Below are 22,405 nucleotides of genomic sequence, written 5' to 3'. Positions count from 1 at the left end.
ACAAATAATTTTTTAATTATTTATTTAGAGAAAGAGAAAGAAGGATAGCATGAGCAGGGGAGGGGCAGAGAGAGAGAGAATGCCAAGAAGGTTCCATACTGTCAGCGCAGGGCTCAACAAGGGGCTCTATCTCACGGTTCGTGAGATCATGACCTGAGCCCAAATCAAGAATCAGACGCTTAACCAACTGAGCCACCCAGGAGCCCCTACAAAGAAAAATTATGTAGTGAAAAGTTTTGAAAAGCTTTTACAAGGCTGTACGCTAAAGGTCGAGTATTCAGTTTGGCTATTGAAAATGAAGCTTACATGGAATACCTTTTCTCAAAATTATTAAGTAATTTACTCACTTTATGCAGCCAATTGAATGTATTACATAAGCTTTCCAACTATACGCTTAGTTGAAATGTTTTTAATGCAGGTATACAGGGACCACAAGAGCAATATAACTGTTTGTAATACATAGAACAGACTTAAGACTCTTCTAAACAAAATTAGAATCAACTACTACAAAATAGTAGACATCAACGAAATATTTTTATTGCCCCATATGTGTTTTTTAAATAATGTTGTGGCATAATAAGAAATACATTTTATGAAAAGTATGTGTTAAAATTATTTTAGAGTTCTTATCTTTGCCTGAAACTGACATTGTCTCGAGGCTTCCCATAGACTTTTTGATCATCTCTTGTAGGTATTACTGGTTTACTTTCTCAATTTGTCATCTCTTCCCACTGCTTATCCAAAGGATATGATCTCCAAGGCCGTTTTAAGATCCATACACTAAATATTTGCCTTGTAAATTGTGAGCTTTTAAGATAGGATATATGTTCATATAAGAGACTCATTTCATATCTAAGGACGTACACAGGTGGAAAGAGAAGGGATGAAACAAGATATTCTGTGTCAATAGACATGAAAAAAGGTGGGTGTAGCTGTATTTATATCAGAAAATATAGACTTTAGAATAAAAACTTTAGGGGCGCCTGGGTGGCTTAGTCGGTTAAGCGTCCGACTTTCGCTTAGGTCATGATCTCGCGGTTCGTGGGTTCAAGCCCCACGTCGGGCTCTGTGCTGACTGCCAGCTCAGAGCCTGGAGCCTGTTTCAGAGTCTGTGACTCCCTCTTTCCCTGATCCTCCCCTGCTCACGCTGTCTCTCTCTCTCTCCTAGAAATAAATAAAAAACATTAAAAAAAAAGAATAAAAACTTTATGAAAAGACAAGGGCATTACATAACAACAAAAAGGATTGATCCAACAAGAGAATATAACACTTGTAAATATTTATGCACCCAAAATAGGAGGGTCTAAATATATAAAGCAAATATGAACAGACATAAGAAAGCAACACAATAATAGTAGAGGACTTGGTGCCCCACTAACATCAATGGAAATATCATCCAGACAGAAAATCAATTAGGAAACACCAGCCTTAAATGACACATTAGACCAGATGGTCATAACGGATATATAGAGAGCATTCCATCCGAAAGCAGCAGAATACACATTCTTCTCAAGTGCACATGGAACGTTCTCGATGACAGATCACTTTTTAGGCCACAGAACAAGTCTCAGTAAACATAAAGAAGACAAACCATACCAAGCATGTTTTCTGACCACAATGGTATAAAGCTAGAAATGAAGTACAAGAAGAAAATTGGAAAAATCAGAGATACATGGAGATTAAACAACATGCTACTAAAGAACCAATGCATCAATGAAGGAATAAAATATCTTGAGACAAATGAAAATGGAGATATAATAGTTCAAAATCTATGGGATGCAACAAAAGCAGTTCTAAGAAAGAAGTTCATAGCAATACAGGCCTACCTCAAAAACAAGAAAAATCTCAAATAAGCAATACAACTTCACACCTAAATGAACTAAAAAACAAAAAGAACCAATAAAGCCCAATGTTGGTAAAAGGAAATAAATAATTAAGATCGGGGCACCTGGGTGGCTCAGGAGGTTAAACAGCTGACTTTGGCTCAGGTCATGATCTCACAGTTCATGGGTTCGAGCCCCACGTCAGACTGTGCTGACAGCTCAGAGCCTGGAGACTGCTTTGGATTTGTGTGTGTCTCTCTCTGTCCTTCCCCACTCATGCTCTGTCTCTCTCTCTTTCCCTCTCAAAAATAAATAACCAGTAAAAAAAAAAGAAAGAATATCAGAGCAGAAATAATAAAGACTGAAACAAATAATAAAAAAAGAGCAATAAAACTAAGAGCTCATTCTTTCAAAAGATAAACAAAATTGACAAACTATCTAGATTCACCAAGAAAAAAGAGAGAGTGCACAAATAAATACATTCAAAAATGAAAGACAAGTTATAACTGATACCGCAGAAATACAAAGGATCATTAAGAGACCGCTATGAATATTTATGTGCCAAAAAATTGTACAGTATAGAAAAAAATGGATAAATTCCTAGAAACATACAACCTTCCAAAATTGAAACATGAACAAATAAAATCTGAATAGAGATCATATGCTAGAGATGCAGTGACATTTATCAATTTAGTATAATTTTTAGTGAAATCTGCCAGAAGTTCTAGAAGGTAAAAACTCAGTAAGTCAATACGTTCAAGCTGACTCAAAGGACAAATCCCTTAATGATTTCAGATGGTGAAACTGATGAACTGATTTAATCGATCTGAGAAGAAATCTTAAATGTACACTTTTTAAGAAAATAATTTAAGTGGAGCCATGTGTCTCAGGTTTTTATTGAAGTATAACTGACGCACAACATTACATTAGTTTCAGATGCACAGCATAGTAACTTGATACTTATGTAGATTACAAAATGATCACTGCAACATATCTAATCACCATCGGTAACCACACAAAGTTTTTACAATATTATTGACTATATGCCCAGTGCTGGAAATTACATCCCTATATCTTATTTATCTTATAACTGGAAGATTGTACCTTTTAATTTTCACTATTTTGTCCGTCTCCTCACCTCTTCCCCTCTGGCAATCACCAGTTTGTGCACTGTATCTAGGACTCTGTTTCTGTTCTATTTTGTTTGTTTGTTTCGCTTTTTAGATTACACATATACGTGAAATCCCATGGTATTTTTTTTCTCTGACTCCATTCACTTCTCATAATACCCTCTAGGTCTACTCATGTTGCAAATGGTTAAGATCTCATCCTTCTTTATAGCTGAGTGATATTCCATGGTATGTCTATACCGCATCCACGTTATCCCTTCATCTATGGATGGACACTGGGTTGCTTCAGTATCTTGGCTATTGTAAATAATCCCATGACGAATGTAAGAGTGTGTGTAACTTTGAATTAACATTTTTATTTTCTTTGGATTCTTTGCCTTCCAGCAATTCTCCAAAATCTCCTTCCTTTTGGAGGATTGCTGAAACATACAGTAGTTTTATTTTTAATTTTTAAAGGAATCTTCATACTATTTTCTACAGTGGCTACACCAATTTACATCCCCACCAACAGTGCACGAGGTTTCTCTTTCCTCCACATCCTTTCCAGCACTGGTTATTTCTTGTCTTTCTGATAATAGACATTCTGACAGGTGTGAGGTGGTAGCTCACTGGGGTCTTAATTCACATTTCCATGATGATTCGTGATGTTGAGTTCATGTGCCTGTTGGCCATCTGGATGTCTTCTTCAGAAAATTGTCCATTCAGATCCTTTGCCCATTTTTTGGAAATTGGATTGTTTGGCTTTTGCTCTATGTCTCATGTATCTTGGATGTGAAACCCTAGTAAGTGGGACACTTCATTTGCAAATATCTTTTCCCATTCAGTGGGATGTCTTCATTTTTTTTGTCGTTTCCTTCACTGTGCAAGAGCTTTTTTAACTTAATGTAGTCCCACTTGGGCTTTTTAAAATTTTTTAAGTTTATTTATTTATTTTGACATAGAGACAGAGATCACGAGCAGGGGAGAGGCAGAGAGAAAGGGAGAGAGAGAAGCAGGCTCCATACCATCAGTGCAGAGCCCAATGCAGAGCTTGAATTCACAAACTGTGAGCTCATGACCTGAGCCGAAACCAAGAGTCGGACGCTTAACCCACTCAGGTGCCCAGGCCCATTTGATTATATTTGCTTTCGTTGTCCTTTATTGAGGGGACAGATCCTAAAAATAATGCTAAGACCAATGTCAAGGAGCTTACTGCCTATGCTTTCTTCAAGGAGTATTATGGCTTCAGGTCTTACATTTAAGTTTTCAATCTATTTTAAGTTTATTTTCTATAGGGTGTAAGAAAGCAGTTCAGTTTCATTCTTTTGCATGTAGCTTTTATATATGAAGTTGCAGTTGTCAGGGTGAGGGGGCTGGGCAAAATGGGTGAAGGGGAAAAAATACGTGTTTCCAGCTATGGAATGCATAGGTCACAGTAATGAAAGGCACAGCACAAGGAATGTAGTCAATGATGCCTCAACAGTGACATCTGAGGTCAGATGACCCTACACCCATGATGAGCACAGCACAACATCCAAACCTGCTGAACCACTACATTGCACAGCTGAAGCTAACTGTGTGTCAACTATACCCCAATTTTAAAAAGTTCCAACTAAAAATTTTTCTAATAAATAGTATTCTAGCCTTATACCTTTTAGGATAAATCCATTACAGATCTATGTTTTGCTTAAAAGCCTCATTTTGGTTAGTTATATCAGTAACATATAAAGAAGCAGCCAGGGTGCTGATTTTCCTGTCCCTCCAACAGTCAATTACTAGGTTTCTGAGATCAAGCAGATGTTCTGGAGGGACATTTAAAAAAATTTATTTGTTAATATTTATTTATTTTTGAATGAAGAGAGACAGAATGCAAGCAGGGGGAGGGCAGAGGGAGAGGGAGACATCGAATCCGAAGCAAGCTCCAGGCTCTGAACTGTCAGCACACAGCCCAATGCGGGGCTCGAACCCACGAACCCTAAGGTCATGACCTGAGCTGAAGTCAGTTACTTAACCAAATAAGCCACCCAAATGCCCCCAAAGGGCCATTTGATGGAAAACGTGCAGCCCGTCCATCACACGGGAATCTATTCACAAGGTTCCATGCAGAACTCCTAGTGCCAGTGAGCTGGCCTGCTCGCAGAAGGCCTGAGGGTTGCATTTTTTCCCCAGGGAAGGTAGGCCAAAACGGTCTGCACAATTCATCTCCCTGGACCTCCCCTTTTCTTGCTTGGCATTTTAAGGACAGTGGAATGACAACACAGAGCAGGAAGCAGCTCTTACACATGGAGCAGACTGTATTTTCCAATGGTGACCACTCCAATACTTCCCACCCAACATGCTGTTCAACGTGATCCTGACACTCTTCCCACAGAGATGTCCAATCTATGTTCTCCCTGGAGTCTGGGTGGACCCATGACTTGCTTTAATTAAAAAAAAAGGGGGGGGGGGCTGGAAGTGATGCTGTGTGGCTTCTAAGGAACTATCCCATAAGGCCATGCAGATTTTGCCTTGTCAGCTGGGACAGTCACTTCTGGAATCTTTGTCACCTTCTAAGAAGTACACTGCCCCAGGCTGTGTGGGCATTATGAGGAGAAACCACAGATAAGCATTTTGGGTAACAACTCCAGTTGACATCCCAGCCAGCAGCCAGCATCAATTGCTAGCATGCGAATAAAGACACGTCAAGCTGACCACACCTATGACTATCAAATTATTCCTACTTTATGAGGCTTCCCAACTGAGGTGCTAGCTATTGTGGAAAAGAGGCAAGATATTCAGTCTGTGCCCTATACAAATTCATGGCCAGGAGAAACTTTTTTTTAACTTGTTAAGTTTTGGGGATAATTTATTACACAGAGGCAGTAGGCAGAATACAGCTGGGTATCTGCACAAAACATTTGAAGGGAAAATGACCCAGAATAGGCAGATTAGAGATTGGGCTCCAGTTCTGGTAGATCTGAAATACTGTCTTCTCTACATTATAAGCCCTATTGCCTACCAGTGTCTTAATCCAGCCCTTGACCTTCATCCCTGGTACAATGGTAAGGACTTTAATTCATCCTATCACATACTGTGTGCAGTTAACAATTTTCATTGGAAGCCATTAGCCCTGACCACTGTCCAGCTGATTATCAAAACATATCTATCTTTCCCTAACTGAAAACACAAAATATCTGCATCTGGCTTCTCACCAGAGAATAAAACACTCTGAATTCTCAGTTGAACAATCCTTATCCAGTCCTAATTGTGAGAAATGGACGTTTTAGACATTTACGCGAAAGAGAGTATATTATGTTAAACAACTGGTCTATTTACTTTTATTTTTATTAAAAGCCTATGGACCTTATAATGGAATGTGTTCTCCTCTGTGGTTTAGCCAAGGGAAGGAGATTTAGAGCCAAATTTGTGGCCCATTCCTAAGAGCTGTACAGATGTACTTCTGTGCACTAATTAGACTCCTGGATTTATTATTACTTTATTCACTTTGTTTTCCTTTTTTACAGATTTTGTCAATTATTGGGTCTACTCCCTTTGCACTGCATAAAATCTAGTAAGCCATTTCAAATTCTCTGTGGAATAGGCAATATGTGAATAAAATAATGAAAAAGATATCCCTCCATCTTCTTCCAAATCAATAAACCGTGTTAGTGTGAATGCAAATGTTTATAAAATATCATTAAACATTCATCTGCGTGACTTAGCTTCAAATCCAGGAAAAAAGTGACATGTGATCTAACAATATATAATAGGGTGAAATGCATGTGAGCTCAGGATCCTGAATTGAACAGCACAACTGTTCAAAACCCTATGTAGCTCCACACTGGTCACTAACAGAGGAGGGTTGCACATTCTTGGCTCTGACTTGCATTCAGAGCCGAAAAGTTCAGATATACTCTTCCCCTTTTACTTAGATATAAAAATGAAATGGCTGATAGTCCTCTCTGATTACTTTGGAAGAGATAATGTGTGTCAAAAATTACTATTTTGAAGAGACAAGTGGGCACTTAGGTGGCACATGTTCCTTAGGGTTTTCAGTTTCTTCATTTCAAGTGAACGCTACAGTGGATGAAAATTATATTGAGAAAGTATGACATGGCTATGACAAGCTTATCTCACTTTTCCTTGAGAAAGGTTACATTACTGTGCTCACTTCGGCAGCACATATACTGAAAAAATCAGAGAAAGTTTACATTACATTGCAAAAAGGAGACACAGAATTCCAGAATTCTAGATTTAAAAGGGGCCTTATGTTCATCCAATTCAGTAGTTTTCAAACTATTTTGAGAATCAAAACCCCTAAAAACTGTGAACCTCTTATAAAAACTTCACATATAAACTTGGTGAAGTGAAACTTTGGGAGCAGAAGAAATAAAGGTAGGGTGCTGGATCCCACTCATTCAGCTTCTCTTCCTTCACCAGAGCCTCTTTCTGGAACACGAGTCCTCAAGCAGAAGAACATTTTAAAACCAATGATCTAAAAAGAATGAGAAGGCAAACCATACTGGGAGAAAATATTTGCAAAAGACATATCTGATGAGGAAGGATTCTTATGCAAAATATACAGTGAGCTCTTAAAAGGTCAATATAAGAAAATGAACAACCCAATTAGAAAATGGGCCACAAAATCAGAACAAATAATATTTAAATTTGTATGGAACAACAGAAGACCTTGACTAGCCAAAGCAATCCTAGGAAAGAAGAACAAAGCTGGAGGTATCACAATCCCAGATTTCAAAAGAAACTAGAAAACTGTAGTAATCAAAATAGAATGGTATTGGCACAAAAACAGACACATAGATTAATGGAACAGAATAGAGATCCCAGAAATAAACCCACATTTATATGGTCAATTAATCTATGACAAAGGAGGCAAGAATATACAATGGGGAAAAGACAGTCACTTCAGTAAATGGAGTTGGGAAAACTGGACAACTACATGCAGAAGAATGACACTGGACACCTTCTAACACCATACACAAAAATAAACTCAAAATGGACTAGAGACCTAAATGTGAGAACTGAAACCATAAAAATCCTTGAAGAGAGCACAGGCAGTAATTTCTCTAATATCATCCACAGCAACACTTTTTTAAAGATATGTTTCTTAAGGCAAAAGAAATAAAAGCAAAAATAAACCATTGGGACTATATTAAACCAAAAAGCTTTTGCACAGCAAAAGAAACCATCAAGAAAACAAAAAGATAACCTAGTGAATGGGAGAAGACATTTGTAAATGACATATCCAATAAAGGGTTAATATCCAAAATATATTAAGAGCTATACAAGTCAACACACACACACACACACACACACACACACAGAGAACCTGATTAAAAAATGGGCATAAGACCTGAACAGACCTTGTGCCAAAGACATACAGATGGCCAACAGATGCATGAAAAGATGCTCGACATCACTAATCATCAGGGAAATGCAAATCAAAACCCTAATGAGATATCACTTCACAATCGTCAGTATGGCTAAAATCAAGGAGACAAGAAACAAGTATCGATGAGAATGTGGGCAAAAAGGAACCCTCGTGGGAATGCAAATGTGCCACCACTGTGGAAAACAGTATGGAGGTTCCTCAAAAAATTAAAAATTGAAATATCATATGATCCAACAATTCCGCTATTGGGTATTTACCACAGAAAACACAAACTCAAAAAGATATATGAACCCCTATGTTAATTGAAGCATTATTTACAATAACCAAGACATGAAAGCAACCTAAGTGACCACCAACAGACAAATGAACAAGAAAATGTGGTATGTATATACCATGGCATATTACACAGCCATATAAAGGATGAGGTCATGCCTTCTGAGACAAATTGGATAGACCTAGAGGGTATTATGCTAACTGAAACAAGTCCAACTATGAAAGACAAATTCCATATGATTCCATTCAAAATGGAATCTTAAAAAAATGAATAAACAAGCAAAAAGTAGAATCTGATCTATAAATATGGAGAACAAACTGATTGTTTCCAAAGGTGGGGGAGGTAGGAGGTAGGGCAAAGTGAGTGGAGGAGAGGGTGATACAGGCCTCCCATTATGGAATGAGAAAGTCATGGGAATAAATAGCAGAGCATAAGGAACATGATGATACTTTAACAGTGATGCCATGGAACAAATGGTAGCTGCCTTTGTGGTGAACGTGGCACAATGTAGAAACTTGTCAAATCACTAAGTCCTACACCTGAAACTAATGTAACCTTTGTGTATCGACTATACTCAAAAAAATGGGCAAAAGACCTGAATAGGCACCTCATTAAAGAAGAAATATGCAGATGAAAAATAAGCATATGAAAAGATGCCAATGGCACCTCAGTCGGTTGTGGTTGTGCTCCAACTTCACCTCAGGTCATGATCTCACAGTCCCTGAGTTCGAGCCCTGCATGGGGCTCTGTGCTGACAGCTCAGAGCCTGGAGCCTGCTTCGGATTCTGTGTCTCCCTCTCTAGAGGGGCTCCTCCCCTGCTCACATTCTGTCTCTCTCCCTCTTTCAAAAATGAATAAACATTAAAAAAATTTTTAATGAAAAGATGCTCCACATTATGTATCATTAAGGAACTGCCTCTTAGAACAATAAGACACCACTACACACCTATTAGAGGTTCCAGGTTCCAAAACCTGAACAGTGACAACACCAAATGCTGCCAAGAATACAGAGAAACAGGGCTCTAGAAGGAATGAAAAATGGCATAGTCTCTTTGGAAGACAGTTTGGCAGATCCTTACAAAACCCAATACACCCTTACCATAAAAATTCAGTAACCATGCTCCTTGGTATTTACCCAGATGTACTGAAAATTTATGTCCACACAAAAACCTGCCCAGGGGTATGTATAGCAGTTATTTATAATTGCTCAAACTTGGGAGCAATCAAAATGTCTTGCAGTAGGTGACATAGTAGGTGATGTCTATACGTCAACTATAGTACATCCAGACAATAAAATATTATTCAACACTAAAAAGAAATGAGCTATGGAGCTATAAAAAAGATGTGGAGGAATCTTAAACACATATTGCCAAGTGAAAGAGACCAATCTAGAAAGACTATATGCTGTATGATTCCAACTATATGCCATTCTAAAAAAAGAAAAAGTATGGAGAAAGCAAAAGAAAGAAAGGTGGTTTTCAAGGCGGGGTGGGGGGGAACGTATGAGCAGAACACAGGATTTTTATAGCAGTGAAACCATGCTGTACGTTACTACTATGGTGGATATGTGCTATTAGTCATGTGTCAAAACCCACGGGATATACAGTACCAAGTGTGACTAATGTAAACTGTGGACATTGGGTGTTAATGGTGTGTAATGTAGGTTCATCAATGATACATCAAATGTTCTGGTGCAGGACTTTGACAGTAAGTGTTAGTGTTTGTGTGGGAAGAGGAGGTACCTGGGAAATCTCTGTACCTTTCACTCGGTTTTGCTCTAAACTGCTCTAAACTGCACAACTGCTCTAAAAAATAAAGTCTATAAAATATAAACAAAAATAAAATTAAAAGTTTTTAATGTAGAAAACTCCCCAACCCGCTCCACTCTAGTTACTTTTAATCATTGGGAAAGTGGTCCAAGAGGTGAGGGAACCAGGCTAGCAGATGCTAGATAGAGCTGAGAGGGAGTTGAGGCAGGGAAGTGAGGCTGGGCTTGCCTGGGCCACCCTGTCCGTAAGTTAGTGGCAGAACTGAAGCCAGGACCCAAAATACCCTTCACATCCAGCCCACTGCTCAGAAGCTACACAAATAGTTTCTGAACTGCAAGGTTTGTAAAAAACTAGAAATGATTGCCAGAGGACCCACCTCCAGAGATATTTGGGAAAAAAAGAAAAAAGAAACCTAATCATTTTCCTGGAATGACTTAGGAGCAATTCAACTTTTCAAAACTGTGCCGGACAGTGTGGAGAAAGGAAGGAACACTGTGCACACAGTCATCGTCTAAGAGTCTCTTTAATTAAGAACTTTCACCAAAACATTAACAATGATTACTTTTGTGTGGCAAACTTATGATTCCTCAGGAGATTATTTTTCTTGGTGGTTTTTCTGTATTTTCCAAGTCCCCTGCCTTGGGCGTGTTTGATTTTCATAATTTGGTGAAGGAAAATGCTATTAAAAATACAAAATCAAAGACCCTTTCATTTCCATTATTTCATGAGCTTTGTCAATGCCTGGACTGATGAGAGAGAAACACAGCTGGTTAACTGAAATCCCAAGGAATAGAAGCTTGCTATAGGGATATTACTTATGACTCTTTTCATAATATATCTATCATCCCTAAGGCTGTTCACATTTCTAAAACTCTTCACATTTCTTTATTATGACAAGAAATAAAACTAACAAATTTGCCACTAAAGCTTCTGGGAATTTTTTTAAAAATTTAATGTTTATTTATTTATTTTAGAGAGAGAGAGAGGGAGAGGGAGAGAGAGAGAGAGAGAGAGTGCAAGGGAGGGACAGAGAGAGAGGAAGACACAATCCCAAGCAGGCTCTCTGCTGTCAGCACAGAGCCCGACACGGGGCTCAAACCCATGAACAGTGACACTGTGACCTGAGCCGAAACCAAGAGTTGGACACTTAACCAACTGAGCCACCCAGGTGACCCCTGAGAATAATTTTCTTAGCAGGAAATGCTTCTGACGTGTCATCAACAACTCAAACTGCATGTCTAAGTGCAAAAGAAGATTAGCGTTCAAAGATTGGCTTTTTGTCCCCAGAGTACTTGTAAGTTGGAATGCAAAGAAAGTGCAGCATTAGGGTTTTGCTAGAAGGTCCTGAGTGTTGGCTTTCACTGGATGTGAAGGTTACACTACCTCACTTAAAGAGTAACATTTGCTATACTAAGAGAAAGAGCAGACGCTTCACCTGTCAAGATGAAAATGAATTTTCCATTCTGGGGTTAATTCATCACTGCTGTTGATGCCAATTCTAAAGAAGAAACCAATCGCTCCTGCCAGTCCCTTCCTGACCCTCATGCTTAGCCATCCCCAGGGCTGACTATTGTTCTGAGCTGGACCAGGTTTCCCAGCATCTGTCTGCTTCCAGCTGTGAGAATCTGGAGACGAGCCTGTCCTTGATCCTTGGGGATATCCATGGCATTGGACAGGGCACTCTTTGAACCAGCAGCCCCTTGATCACCAATGAAGAGCATGTCTGGAGCAGTAGTGGGTTCACATGGTAAACTGCTTCTTCTAAACTCATTATAGACTATGTCATGTCAATCTGGCAAAGGCAAGGAATCCAGAGCAGATGAAACCACTGGAGGAGGCAAGTTTCTTTCCCTAGATGAGTTTTGAAGGGAGGTGCGCTTGCAGCCATTCAACCTGGTGTCTTTCTTTTTATAAATATCACTTTTAAAAAATCAGTGGCAAAGGGACCAAGGCAGAAGGTAAGACAAAAAATGCCAGCTTTCCGTGTACCTTGACAGTTTGGAATAATAGTTCCCCAGCACAGCGTATGTGTAAGTCGCAAACCTGAAACTTCACATGACAAGCACCTATACAAACAATGTAATAAAACAAAATTCCCTAAGTGATAAAATTCGCTTCAAAAGGCGTGAGCTTGGGAGGTTTATAACATGAGGCTTATAATATGACCTATGTAGAAATTGCTATGGGCCTTTCACAACAGAGGGCAGTAGCCGGGCGGCGGAAAGCTATCTGCTGTCCCCAACTGGCCTGCCGTCTGCACTCACCTCTGTCTCTCACGCTGCATAAGGTTACATTTATGTAAACGTGTAATTTGATAAAGCCTTCTGGAACAGTAGGTAACATGTTTTAAGAGCCATAAGATTTTTAAGGCCTTTTACGAGCAAATCTACTTCTACAAACATCCAAAATCATGGGCAAATGTGGGCAAAAAACGTAATAAAAGAATGCAAAACAAGCATAATTTATAACACCAAAAAAAGAGAAAGCACTTAAATGTTTAACAACATCAGGTTGTGGGATTAATGATGTTATATCCTCATGCATGACGACGCAGCCATTTAACATCTTATTTTTAAAGAAAGTATCTGAGTATTAACACTAGTTAAAATGCGTAAATGTAAATACGGTTATATTCACAGCATGTAAAGGAAAGAAAATACTACCTCACACAAATGGAGCGTCAGTCTAAGTGGCACTGTTTTAAGGGCTACCTTGTATTAGCAGGTAGGCGCTAGTATGATCTGCATTTCACGGACCAGGAAACAGAAGCACAAAGGGTGTAAGCAGCACTTGTCCATATTCATACACTAGGAAGCATCGTAAAGAGGATCTGAACATGGGACTAGAGTCTCTTGATCTCCACCCTTTCCACGATATTGTAATGAGGTACATCACAATGCCCGAATGGTTGGTTGACTTTTTTTTTTTTTTAATTTATTTCTGAGAGAGAGAGAGTAGTAAATACTCAATAAATGGTAGTTAAGCTAGCAAGTAAGAGCTTATAAAGCCATGGGTATCTCTGAGTTCCATGGGGGTACTGATGTCTTTGTTATATGCCAGAAGAAAAATCAAACCACAAAAGTAGATATAAAGTAAAAGCTCGGAGAAAATAGGATTGGGGTGGTCTGAATCTACCTCAACATACAGGAGTAGCCACATACCCTCTAGGGGAAAGTGCTGGAGGTAGCCAAAGGGATGCTGTGCTCAGGAGCTGTAGGGGAAGGGGATGGGAAGACAGAAACCTGCAGCAGGAAGTCTGTTCTCCCGTCTATCTTTCACCAACAAAGAAGCAGTCAGGAGCCATGAGGCCACGAGTAAAGGCTAGACCAGAAATGGGTCTTCCCACCAAGTGCAGGAATGTCACATTTAGACTAAAACTTTATAGGACAGTTTGACAATCCACTGATATGTTTCAGGAAGCATGCACATTCTATTATGGCTTTTACTTATTCAATGAGTACCTTGTGGGGAAAGAGGAACCCATTAAAAATAGTATTTCATTTTACTTTTTTGCTCCCGATATCAGTGGGATTTTAGTGTCATTTTTCTCATGATTTTCTTCAGTTCAAGTGTCAAAACACTTTTAAACTAAAGGCCAATATGCCAGGCATGAGGGTGAAGGGAGGGCACCTAAGGACCTTCCAAATGTAGGCCCTGGGTGTACTTCTAGTCCTTTGATTAGAACAGGGAGATCTTGACACCAAAATCTTGGTAGGATATTTGATTGCTTAATATTTTCCCTTTGGAAAAAAAAAGGCTATACTAGTAATGATGATACTAGGTTTATATTTTTAAGCTATCTTGCTCTGTCATAACAAACCCATACGTTTGGCAGGGCTGTTTATTTGTTCATTTTACTAGTTGAGGGAACCAATGAAAAGAAGTACAGTGGCTTGATGAAATCCTCCCTACTACATGAATGGTGAGGCCATTGCCCCTGGTCTTTCTTCTGAACCAGCTAAAGTCCTGCTTCTCCTCAAGACTTAGCTGACCTATCAGTTCGCATGTAGGGACCCTCCTGTCAGATGCTTATCTACATCACAGCCCTGCCGAAATAATGAATTATCTGTGCCCCCAGCTCTGACTCACTCTTACGCATAGTTCTGGGCATGAGCACCTGCTCCCTCACCCTCTGCAGAATGGTTAGTTTTATAACACACCAGAGAACTCTTCTAATGTAGATGAAAGGTCATCATCTATACCGGTAGTTTTCAAACTACACAATTCACATATTCCTGAGAATTAAAAATTGATTCTTCAAGGTCTTTAAACTATCTTAGAATTTTAGAATTTCATGCTTTCATTTTAATAATATTCTAAGAAATACCATTAAGACATTAATATCACAATGTTCTGTATCACATCAATGGTTCTCAAACCTGATGAGACTGAAGTCTTAGTGGGGAGATTTAAACAGTACTAATGCTCATGAACCTGAATTATATTTCAGTCAATTACATCAGAATCGCTGGTTGTAATATAGGGACATTTTTTTTAAAGTCCCCCAGATGATTGGAATGTGTGGAGCACTGACACTCACAAAACTAGATAATCCACATAATCTGTTTCCTAAGTAACACATTTTCCACCAGTACAATTACCTCAAATCCAACAGTTGTATTTTAAGTATCTTGGATAGATAAACACAGAACAGAAGCAAACAAAATACATAACCAACAGGTTCTTGCCAAAGCCAGATGATGTCGCAGCATGCTACATGAGCAGAGGTTTTGTGACCATTCTGCACACAGGCAAGCAGTGGGGGAACGCAGTCATCACAAGTGCTTGGTAGACCAGCAGACCAGAAGTCTACCCCAGGCATGTTATAAACAGCAGTTCAATTGCTGCAAAAACATTATCATCGATTTGCCTTTTAGCTTGTATTTCATTTGTGAATTTGTTTTGGTTTTGTACTTATATAAGAGCTATAAAGGAAGTTTATACTTGGTTGTCCTCTTAAACAATAAATATGGTTATTCATATTTCAGCAGCATTAGAATACAAAGAACAAGAACATGTTACATCAGTATTAGGGGAGTCTGCGGCATTTTCTCTTTTAAGTGGGTCAGCCTTAAGAATACTGATTCTTGGGCCCTGGAGTAGGTGGGTTCAACGGGTGGTTGAATCAGGGACCGGGAGATGGCTTCCCCCTCTGCTGGTGCTCTTGTGAGCACAAAATGATAAGCAGCCGTCCCTCCCCAAGGTTCTGAATATAATGTAAAACCGTTCCTTGTATCGGAACACTGCAAGGATTCCCAGTCTCCCAAGAGCTGCTGCATTTTGACTCATCCCAGAAGGGCATATTGGGACTCCTCCAACCTAGTCCTTCCCAGGCTACAAGAAGTTGGTTGGCTTCCTCAGTTCCACAGAAGCTCCGAGAGACGTCTGCAACATGATACAGGACCCAATCCACCTGGTCTGAGGCCTAAGGTTGTCCATTCACAAGAAGGATATTTTGGTCATAAGAACACAATTTTTTAACCCCAAATGGCAGGGATGAAATCCTACCTCAGAACTTCCAGGTAGGAATCTATTTATTATCTATCTGCTAAGAAGAACACAGAGATTCCTTTCACAGAGAAACAGCATATCAAAGGGCATCCATCATCCCCTAAGTGGCAGAGTTGCTTGTCTAGAATGCCAGGCCTCTCTAATGACAAAGTCCATGCCACACCAAGGAAAGTAGTGGAGACACTTGTTTCAGGCCACACCAGGAGTTTGTAGCAGGGAAAGGCTCTAAGAGTTGAGTCGACTGCCTATAGAATCCAGTCAGCCAGGGAGAAGGAGTTGATGAGCCACTTAATAACTATGAAGTGGCATTTACCTCAAAATCATAGCAATAGGAAGACTCCCTGGAGTGGAAGCTTGGCATTACAAAGAAATCAAGAGGTAATATAATCGAATCTTCTCCACTGTTCTTTCTTCTAAATATAGGGACTCTGAGTCATTGTCTTATTTCTCAACTTACAAATATAAATGCTGTAAATAACTGTCTAATAATTAACAGTGCAAAGAATTCAGCTCTAGAGAGAGGAAATATTCTTTGTGATGAGACCTTGTTATAATTGGTCATGAAGTAAAGGCTTGTCTGTCCACAGCGTGGCCTCTGGTGAACACATATGAAGCAAATGGACACCATAGCTTCAGCATCAGAGGTTTCAACAAGGCACCAAGATGACAAAAGTCGCCATATTAACAAAGCAGAACCGGATGACAGATAAAGAGGGCGCATTGTTTTTATGTTTATGTTTAAAATATCTGTGCCCATTCAATATTCCATTTCCCCTTTTTCTCTAAATGAACACCAGTGTACACACTTTAGAAACATGGCCATAGTTCTCTCCGGTATTTTGTTTTCCTTTTCACCCAGAATTGGTTTTGTTGTTGTTGTTGTTGTTCTGTTTGTTTTTTTGTATTTTTGGGGGGGGTTGTTTGTTTTTTTACCTTTACTCCTCTTTATTACTCCACCAGTGGAAAGGGAAATGTTGTCTGAAGGCAGTTTTGGTGAAATGGTAATCAAGAGTACAACATTTCTAGAGCACAGGACATGTCACGAGGGGCACAGGGGACAGGGGAGCTGGAGTCTGGGGGTCTAATGATGGGTGGATAAAGTTAGCAGGGAGTGAGGTGTGTGACACCCTTTGGAACTATTGGAAAATATAAAGAACTGAGGTCTGTAATGGGTTCAGAAAAGGGACAGAAAGAACTATTAAGCTAAATGGTGAAGGCCAAACCAAACATTTATTAGAGATTGTACATTTGTACCTATTAGGCTTTGACTTGTGAATTTTTCTGAGTCTTGAAAAACACTCACTAAAAGGGTAATGATTCAAATGAGAGAGGACTCTGAGGGTTCTGTGGGACTCACACATGGGTGGGGGTGGGAGGGGCATGAGAAGAAACACAGTGAACGGATGAATGAGCGACTCACCGCAGAGTTTTCATTAAGGTTGGCCAATATTAAGGTTCAATTAACAATCAGTTATCCTCCATGAACTCAATCTTGCTCTAAAATTTCTCTCAATACCATTAGACAGCACAATTAACCACGTGTCAGGGGAATGGTCTCAGTCTCCATTGCTATTATTACCCTTGAGTCCTTGCATATTTTTTAAGCCTAGCAAGAAACCTTTAAACTAAAGCACTTCATTACATCGAAAAAAAGGCACAGGTGCCTGCTTTTGAGTCAGAGATTCCCGAGTGATGATGACTGCTGTCCCTGTTGGGAAGTCCAGTGCATTAGACATTGTATGTGCAGTTTCCCTCTTTGCTCTCACAATAGCCCAGGGCAATGAACATTATTTTTCCCATTTAACAGTTTGATATTATCTGGACCTGAAAAGGATATGTTTCATAACAGTAGAAACAGCATGTGACAGGTGGGAACTTTCCACAAGCTCCCAGTCAGGTCCAGTCAATGAGGGTCCACTAAAGCATTAGATGGTCTAATACCTGTTAAAAGTTCACAGGTTAGAGACTGTGAGGAATGTAAAAAAAAGTAGAGTTTATAGGGAAATCAGGATATACATGCACGAAAAAGCAATCTAACTTAAACTTAAAAACTGGAAAAAAATAAGCCAAAAAACTGTGTCATTCATTTTTATGTATTTAGCACAAAGTGTGTGAATTATCGAACAGATGAATGAAATAGGTCAACCATTTGACCAAACACTAGATTGTACAGTGCTGGCCCTATGAACTAGAAGAGTCTAGCGAAGGAAAGCTCATTATGGACTTGGGTGATAGCAAGATTTTCTGAATGAGATGAGGTCTGAGCTGGGCCTGGAAGAATTAAAAACACTAGAATTGTCAAGAAGGACTGAAGTCCCGCTGGGTAGGGGAACACAGGAGACAGGCACAGGTGACTCCTTCCCTGTCCAGAGTCCCCTTCTGCAGCACCAGCCTCACCTCCCTCCAATGTTCCCTCTCAGTCTTTTTGCCTTGAGCTCATCTGCTCTGCTTGTGTTCCCCTTGTTTGAGTTCTGTTCCAGCTAGTTCTCAGAATGCCTTGAAGCTGGCATGGATTTTGCAAAGGCATCTCTGGATTAACCAGGAATGCCTTTGTCCTTTAGCAGAGAGTGGAAAAATAGTGTTTGTCCTATGAATGATTCTAGGCTTTGGTGAGCAAGGTAATAAATTATTCTTAATGGGGCATAAATCATGATGAGTATCTACCATTCCTAAAGAGCTGTGAAGGGGGCTTCCCATGGAAATTTTGGCATCTGGGAGACCCTCCTGAGACTTGCAGAAAGTCATTCCTAGCAGTCCACAGAACAACCTTTCAACTACCCTTCTGCCTCTACCCCAAAGTCCAGGCCAATGTAAACACACGCTCTCAGACTTTGGTGACAGAACCCAAGGTTCCCCCATACACTGAGGTCTTGTTTCCCAGGAGTCAGAAAAGCATCTTCCAGCTCAGCTTTCCTGAATCCTGTCCAGCTTCCGCAAGAGATCCCTGGAATGAACGTCACTTTGTTCTTTATCTCACAACAGGTGAAGAACTGCCCTGGATCGTAGTCATGAATTGGTTCGGTTTTTAGAAAACTCTATACCTCCAATTGTGGGCAAAGATTGTGAGGACTGTGGTCACCCTCCTATGACTGACTGCTTTTTCACTCTGAAAAAGCTCCCAGTACCCTATCATTGTGCTAAAGTCGCATCCTCTTTGATTCCGTTTTTCAGGAACAACATGAGACACTTGGAGCTGTGCACAGCAGCAAAAACTGCATTTCCAAACACAGCTCCCTTCTAGGGTAACCAGAGTGGCTTTGCTTTTTTACAGGTTGGGAGACAGATACTGTTCCTGCTCCTGCTCGCGAGCCAGAGCGCCATCCTTGACAGAAAAGACACGTTGCTGCCCTGATATCTCATGAGGCAGAGAACTGCAAACTCTGTCAAAATATAGGGCCCTGTGTTTCCAAAATCGTGTTCCAATCCTTCAAGTGCAAGGAAGCTCACAGCAGATCCTGAGAAAGATGTAGAAGAACTAGGATGGAGCAAGAAAGTGTAACCAGCAGGAGGCGGAGTCAGGGGGAGGAGCCAACCTTGCAGTGGGAAATGTTCAGGGATTTTGGGGCCAGTCTCTAACAAAAGGCTTTCTTGTGAGGGCTGAAAATTTTTTTCCTCTGGGATTTAAAATACCTGGGTCTACGAATCCAATATTTTGGTGGCAAAAGTCTTGTCTTTTTTTTAATATATATAATATTTTAAAACCCCCACCCTGTCATAGGGACAGAACAATAACGTAGGAAGAGGCTACACGGATTTGAAGGAACTATTTTTGGTGACCAAGATCAAAGCATCTACTCGGTTGATTATATAACTCTGGCTAATTTTCACTTCCTGTCTGGAGTACTATTTCCTGGTAAAGGTGGGGGGAGGAGGAGTCCCAGGCCTTGATAGGCCTGCTTTCCCTGAAGTCACCAGATTGCCCACATGGAAGCCGTCAGCGTGTGCCAGCCCTCCACGGAAGGAGGAGCAGGTTCAAGACCTGGCGCTGTGCAGCCGAGTGGCACTGCTCCCAGAACCGTCCTCCAATAAAGAGCCATTGTGGGATCTGAACCCTTCGGCACGCTGGACAAAGGACTCAAATGAAAAGCACAATGCGTGTGAGTGGAACCAGAAACTTGAATGGAGTGATAATCACTTCTTCAGTGTGGATCACATCATTGTTCATGTAACTTCATTCTGTCATTCAGTCCTTGCCTCGTGGAGTAGTACAGATTTCCATTCACCAGCTGATAAGTAGGAATGATTACTGTGGGAACCATTAAGCAATACAGGGATACAGGTGACTAGCGCTGGTGGGGAAGGGAAGCGGGATATGGTTAGAGGAGGTGCAAAGGGGTTGGCGTTCATGAGGAAGAGACAAAACATCCACATATGTGATTGATACAAACTGCAGTTCAGCTATTGGGAAATTGGAGACACATCCGGATCTAAATCAGGCCTAGGGCTTAAAAATAGCTACGATTTCTATGTGAGAATGAGGTCAGAGGCATCCAGAAGAGCCAGGGTCCAGGTCAAGGCTAAAGACTGCAGCTGACACCCAATTGTTGAGCTTTGGGTCCTACAGACCAGATATCTAGTGCTTAACTCCAAATACTTGGGGAGGGGGGGCAGGGTGCTAGTTCAGCTGAGCCATCTGGGTGACCTGGAGAATATCTTTACACAACAGCCGACCTTACTACAAACAGAAACAAAACAAATAAACCCCCCCTACCCAGTTGCCACTCTCAGTTAAGCTTTCTCAAAGGAATCAGGAGGAGGACATAGTTGACTTGGACACTGCAGGTGAAATGAGAACCACTCTTTCAGCTGGACTAACTTACCGCACTCCATGTGCCTCAGTTTTAGGAGCAGGTGTTTCTATCTCTGAGCCAATTATATTTGCCACCTAATCAGTTTTGACCAGAAATACGGTCAATCTCAAATAAGCCTGTTTCCTTATGATCTGGACCTTGGTGTTAGTCACTTGGTCTACTTACTCTCTGACATACACAGCTATCAACAGATGTGTCTATATACCAGTTCCATTTTAATAAAAGCATCCGCCCTACAGTAAATGAATAGAATAAAATAAAAACATCCCCAGTTTCTGTAAAAGGATGCAAATATTTCAACAAAAAGTCCATTTGATTCAATGTCCAATTTTTGTTCTTCATTCATCGGATTTGACCAGGGCAGGCTCCACCTCCATAAGTGGTCTACAATGACAACAGGGTATTTTAAATGGGTGTCAGTTGTTTCTTTCAATTTATGCTTATGTCTTTGTAATAGGCGGCCTGTATCTGGCTGAAAATACAAGTAAATCTTTCTTCCAGTAACCTAGCATTAAATTCCCCCATGTTATCAACTCACCAGAATTAAGCAAAATGATGGATTTGAGGCACACAAACTCTTCTCCCTGGAGATTCATCATGCGAAATCGAGATGACGTAGCCAGCAACATGTCAAAGATCTCCACCATGCCCTCTACACATTTTCCCTGGTTCCTATGAAGACACAGAAAATTTTTTAAAAAAATAGCATTAGAGCACAGAAAAGCTTTCAGACCCAATGTAAGGTTCATATTAAAAAAAAATCTACTGACTCCAAATCCATCAAAAAACAAAAACAAAAAAAACAAAAAAATCCTGCAGCCCATTCTCTTCACGGAGCATGAACATTCATTTGAATTCTTGAAGGCAAAACAAACAAAAAAAGGTTTTCCATCAATGAAACATTTCATTTCAAATTCTCAGAAGAGAAATACTGTTCAATTTCAAAATATGCCATGTTAAATACAGAATTCTTTGAAGAGAACACAGGCAGTAACTTTTCTGACATTGGCCATAGCAACTTTTTTCTAGGTAGGTCCCCTGAGGCAAGGGAAACAAAAGCAAAAATAAACTACTGGGACTATACCAAAATAAAAATCTTCCATACAGCAAAAGAAATACTCAGCCAAACCAAAAGACAACCTACTGAATGGGAGAAGATATTTGCAAATGACATCCAATAAATATAAAGAACTTATAAAATTCAACAAGCTAAAAGCAAATAACACAATTAAAAAATGGGTATAAGACATGAACAGACCTTCCTCCAAAGAAGACCTACAGATGGCCTACAATATGAGAAGATACTAAATGAACATCACTCATCATCAGAGAAATGCAAATCAAAACTACAAGATATCATCTCAAACCTGTCAGGAAAGCTGAAACGAACAAGAAACAACAGGTGTTGGTAAGGATGTATAGAAAAAGGAACACTCATGCACTGTTGATGGGAATGCAAACTGGTGCAGCCACTGTGGACGCAGGATGGAGTTTCCTCAAAAAGTTAAAAATAGAACTACCCTAAGACCTAACAATTACATTACTGGGTATTTACCCAAAGAATTCAAAAGCACTAATTCAAAGGGATATATGCACCCCTATCTTTACAGCAGCATTACTGACAATAGCCAAGATATAGAAATAGCCCAAGTGTCCATCCATTGATGAACAGATAAACAAGTGGTACAAACTATGAAATATTATTCAGCCATAAAAAAA

General features: G+C 40.0%; 1 protein-coding gene across 1 annotated transcript in view; it reads right to left on the bottom strand.

The window, feature by feature from the left end:
* LOC120222308 (estrogen receptor) overlaps nt 1-22,405 on the bottom strand; it is a gene marked incomplete at its 5' end in the record, with an annotated part of 154,916 nt that overhangs the window by 14,139 nt on the left and 118,372 nt on the right. Inside the window, one exon of the mRNA XM_039220103.1 lies at nt 21,225-21,358. Coding sequence (XP_039076034.1) covers nt 21,225-21,358 — 134 coding nt within the window. The remainder of the gene's footprint in view (nt 1-21,224; nt 21,359-22,405) is intronic.

This window comes from Hyaena hyaena, unplaced genomic scaffold, assembly GCF_003009895.1.
Source record: "Hyaena hyaena isolate Hyena2069 unplaced genomic scaffold, ASM300989v1 scaffold_860, whole genome shotgun sequence".
Taxonomy (NCBI): domain Eukaryota; kingdom Metazoa; phylum Chordata; class Mammalia; order Carnivora; family Hyaenidae; genus Hyaena; species Hyaena hyaena.
This window is presented reverse-complemented; position numbering and strand designations above follow the sequence as displayed.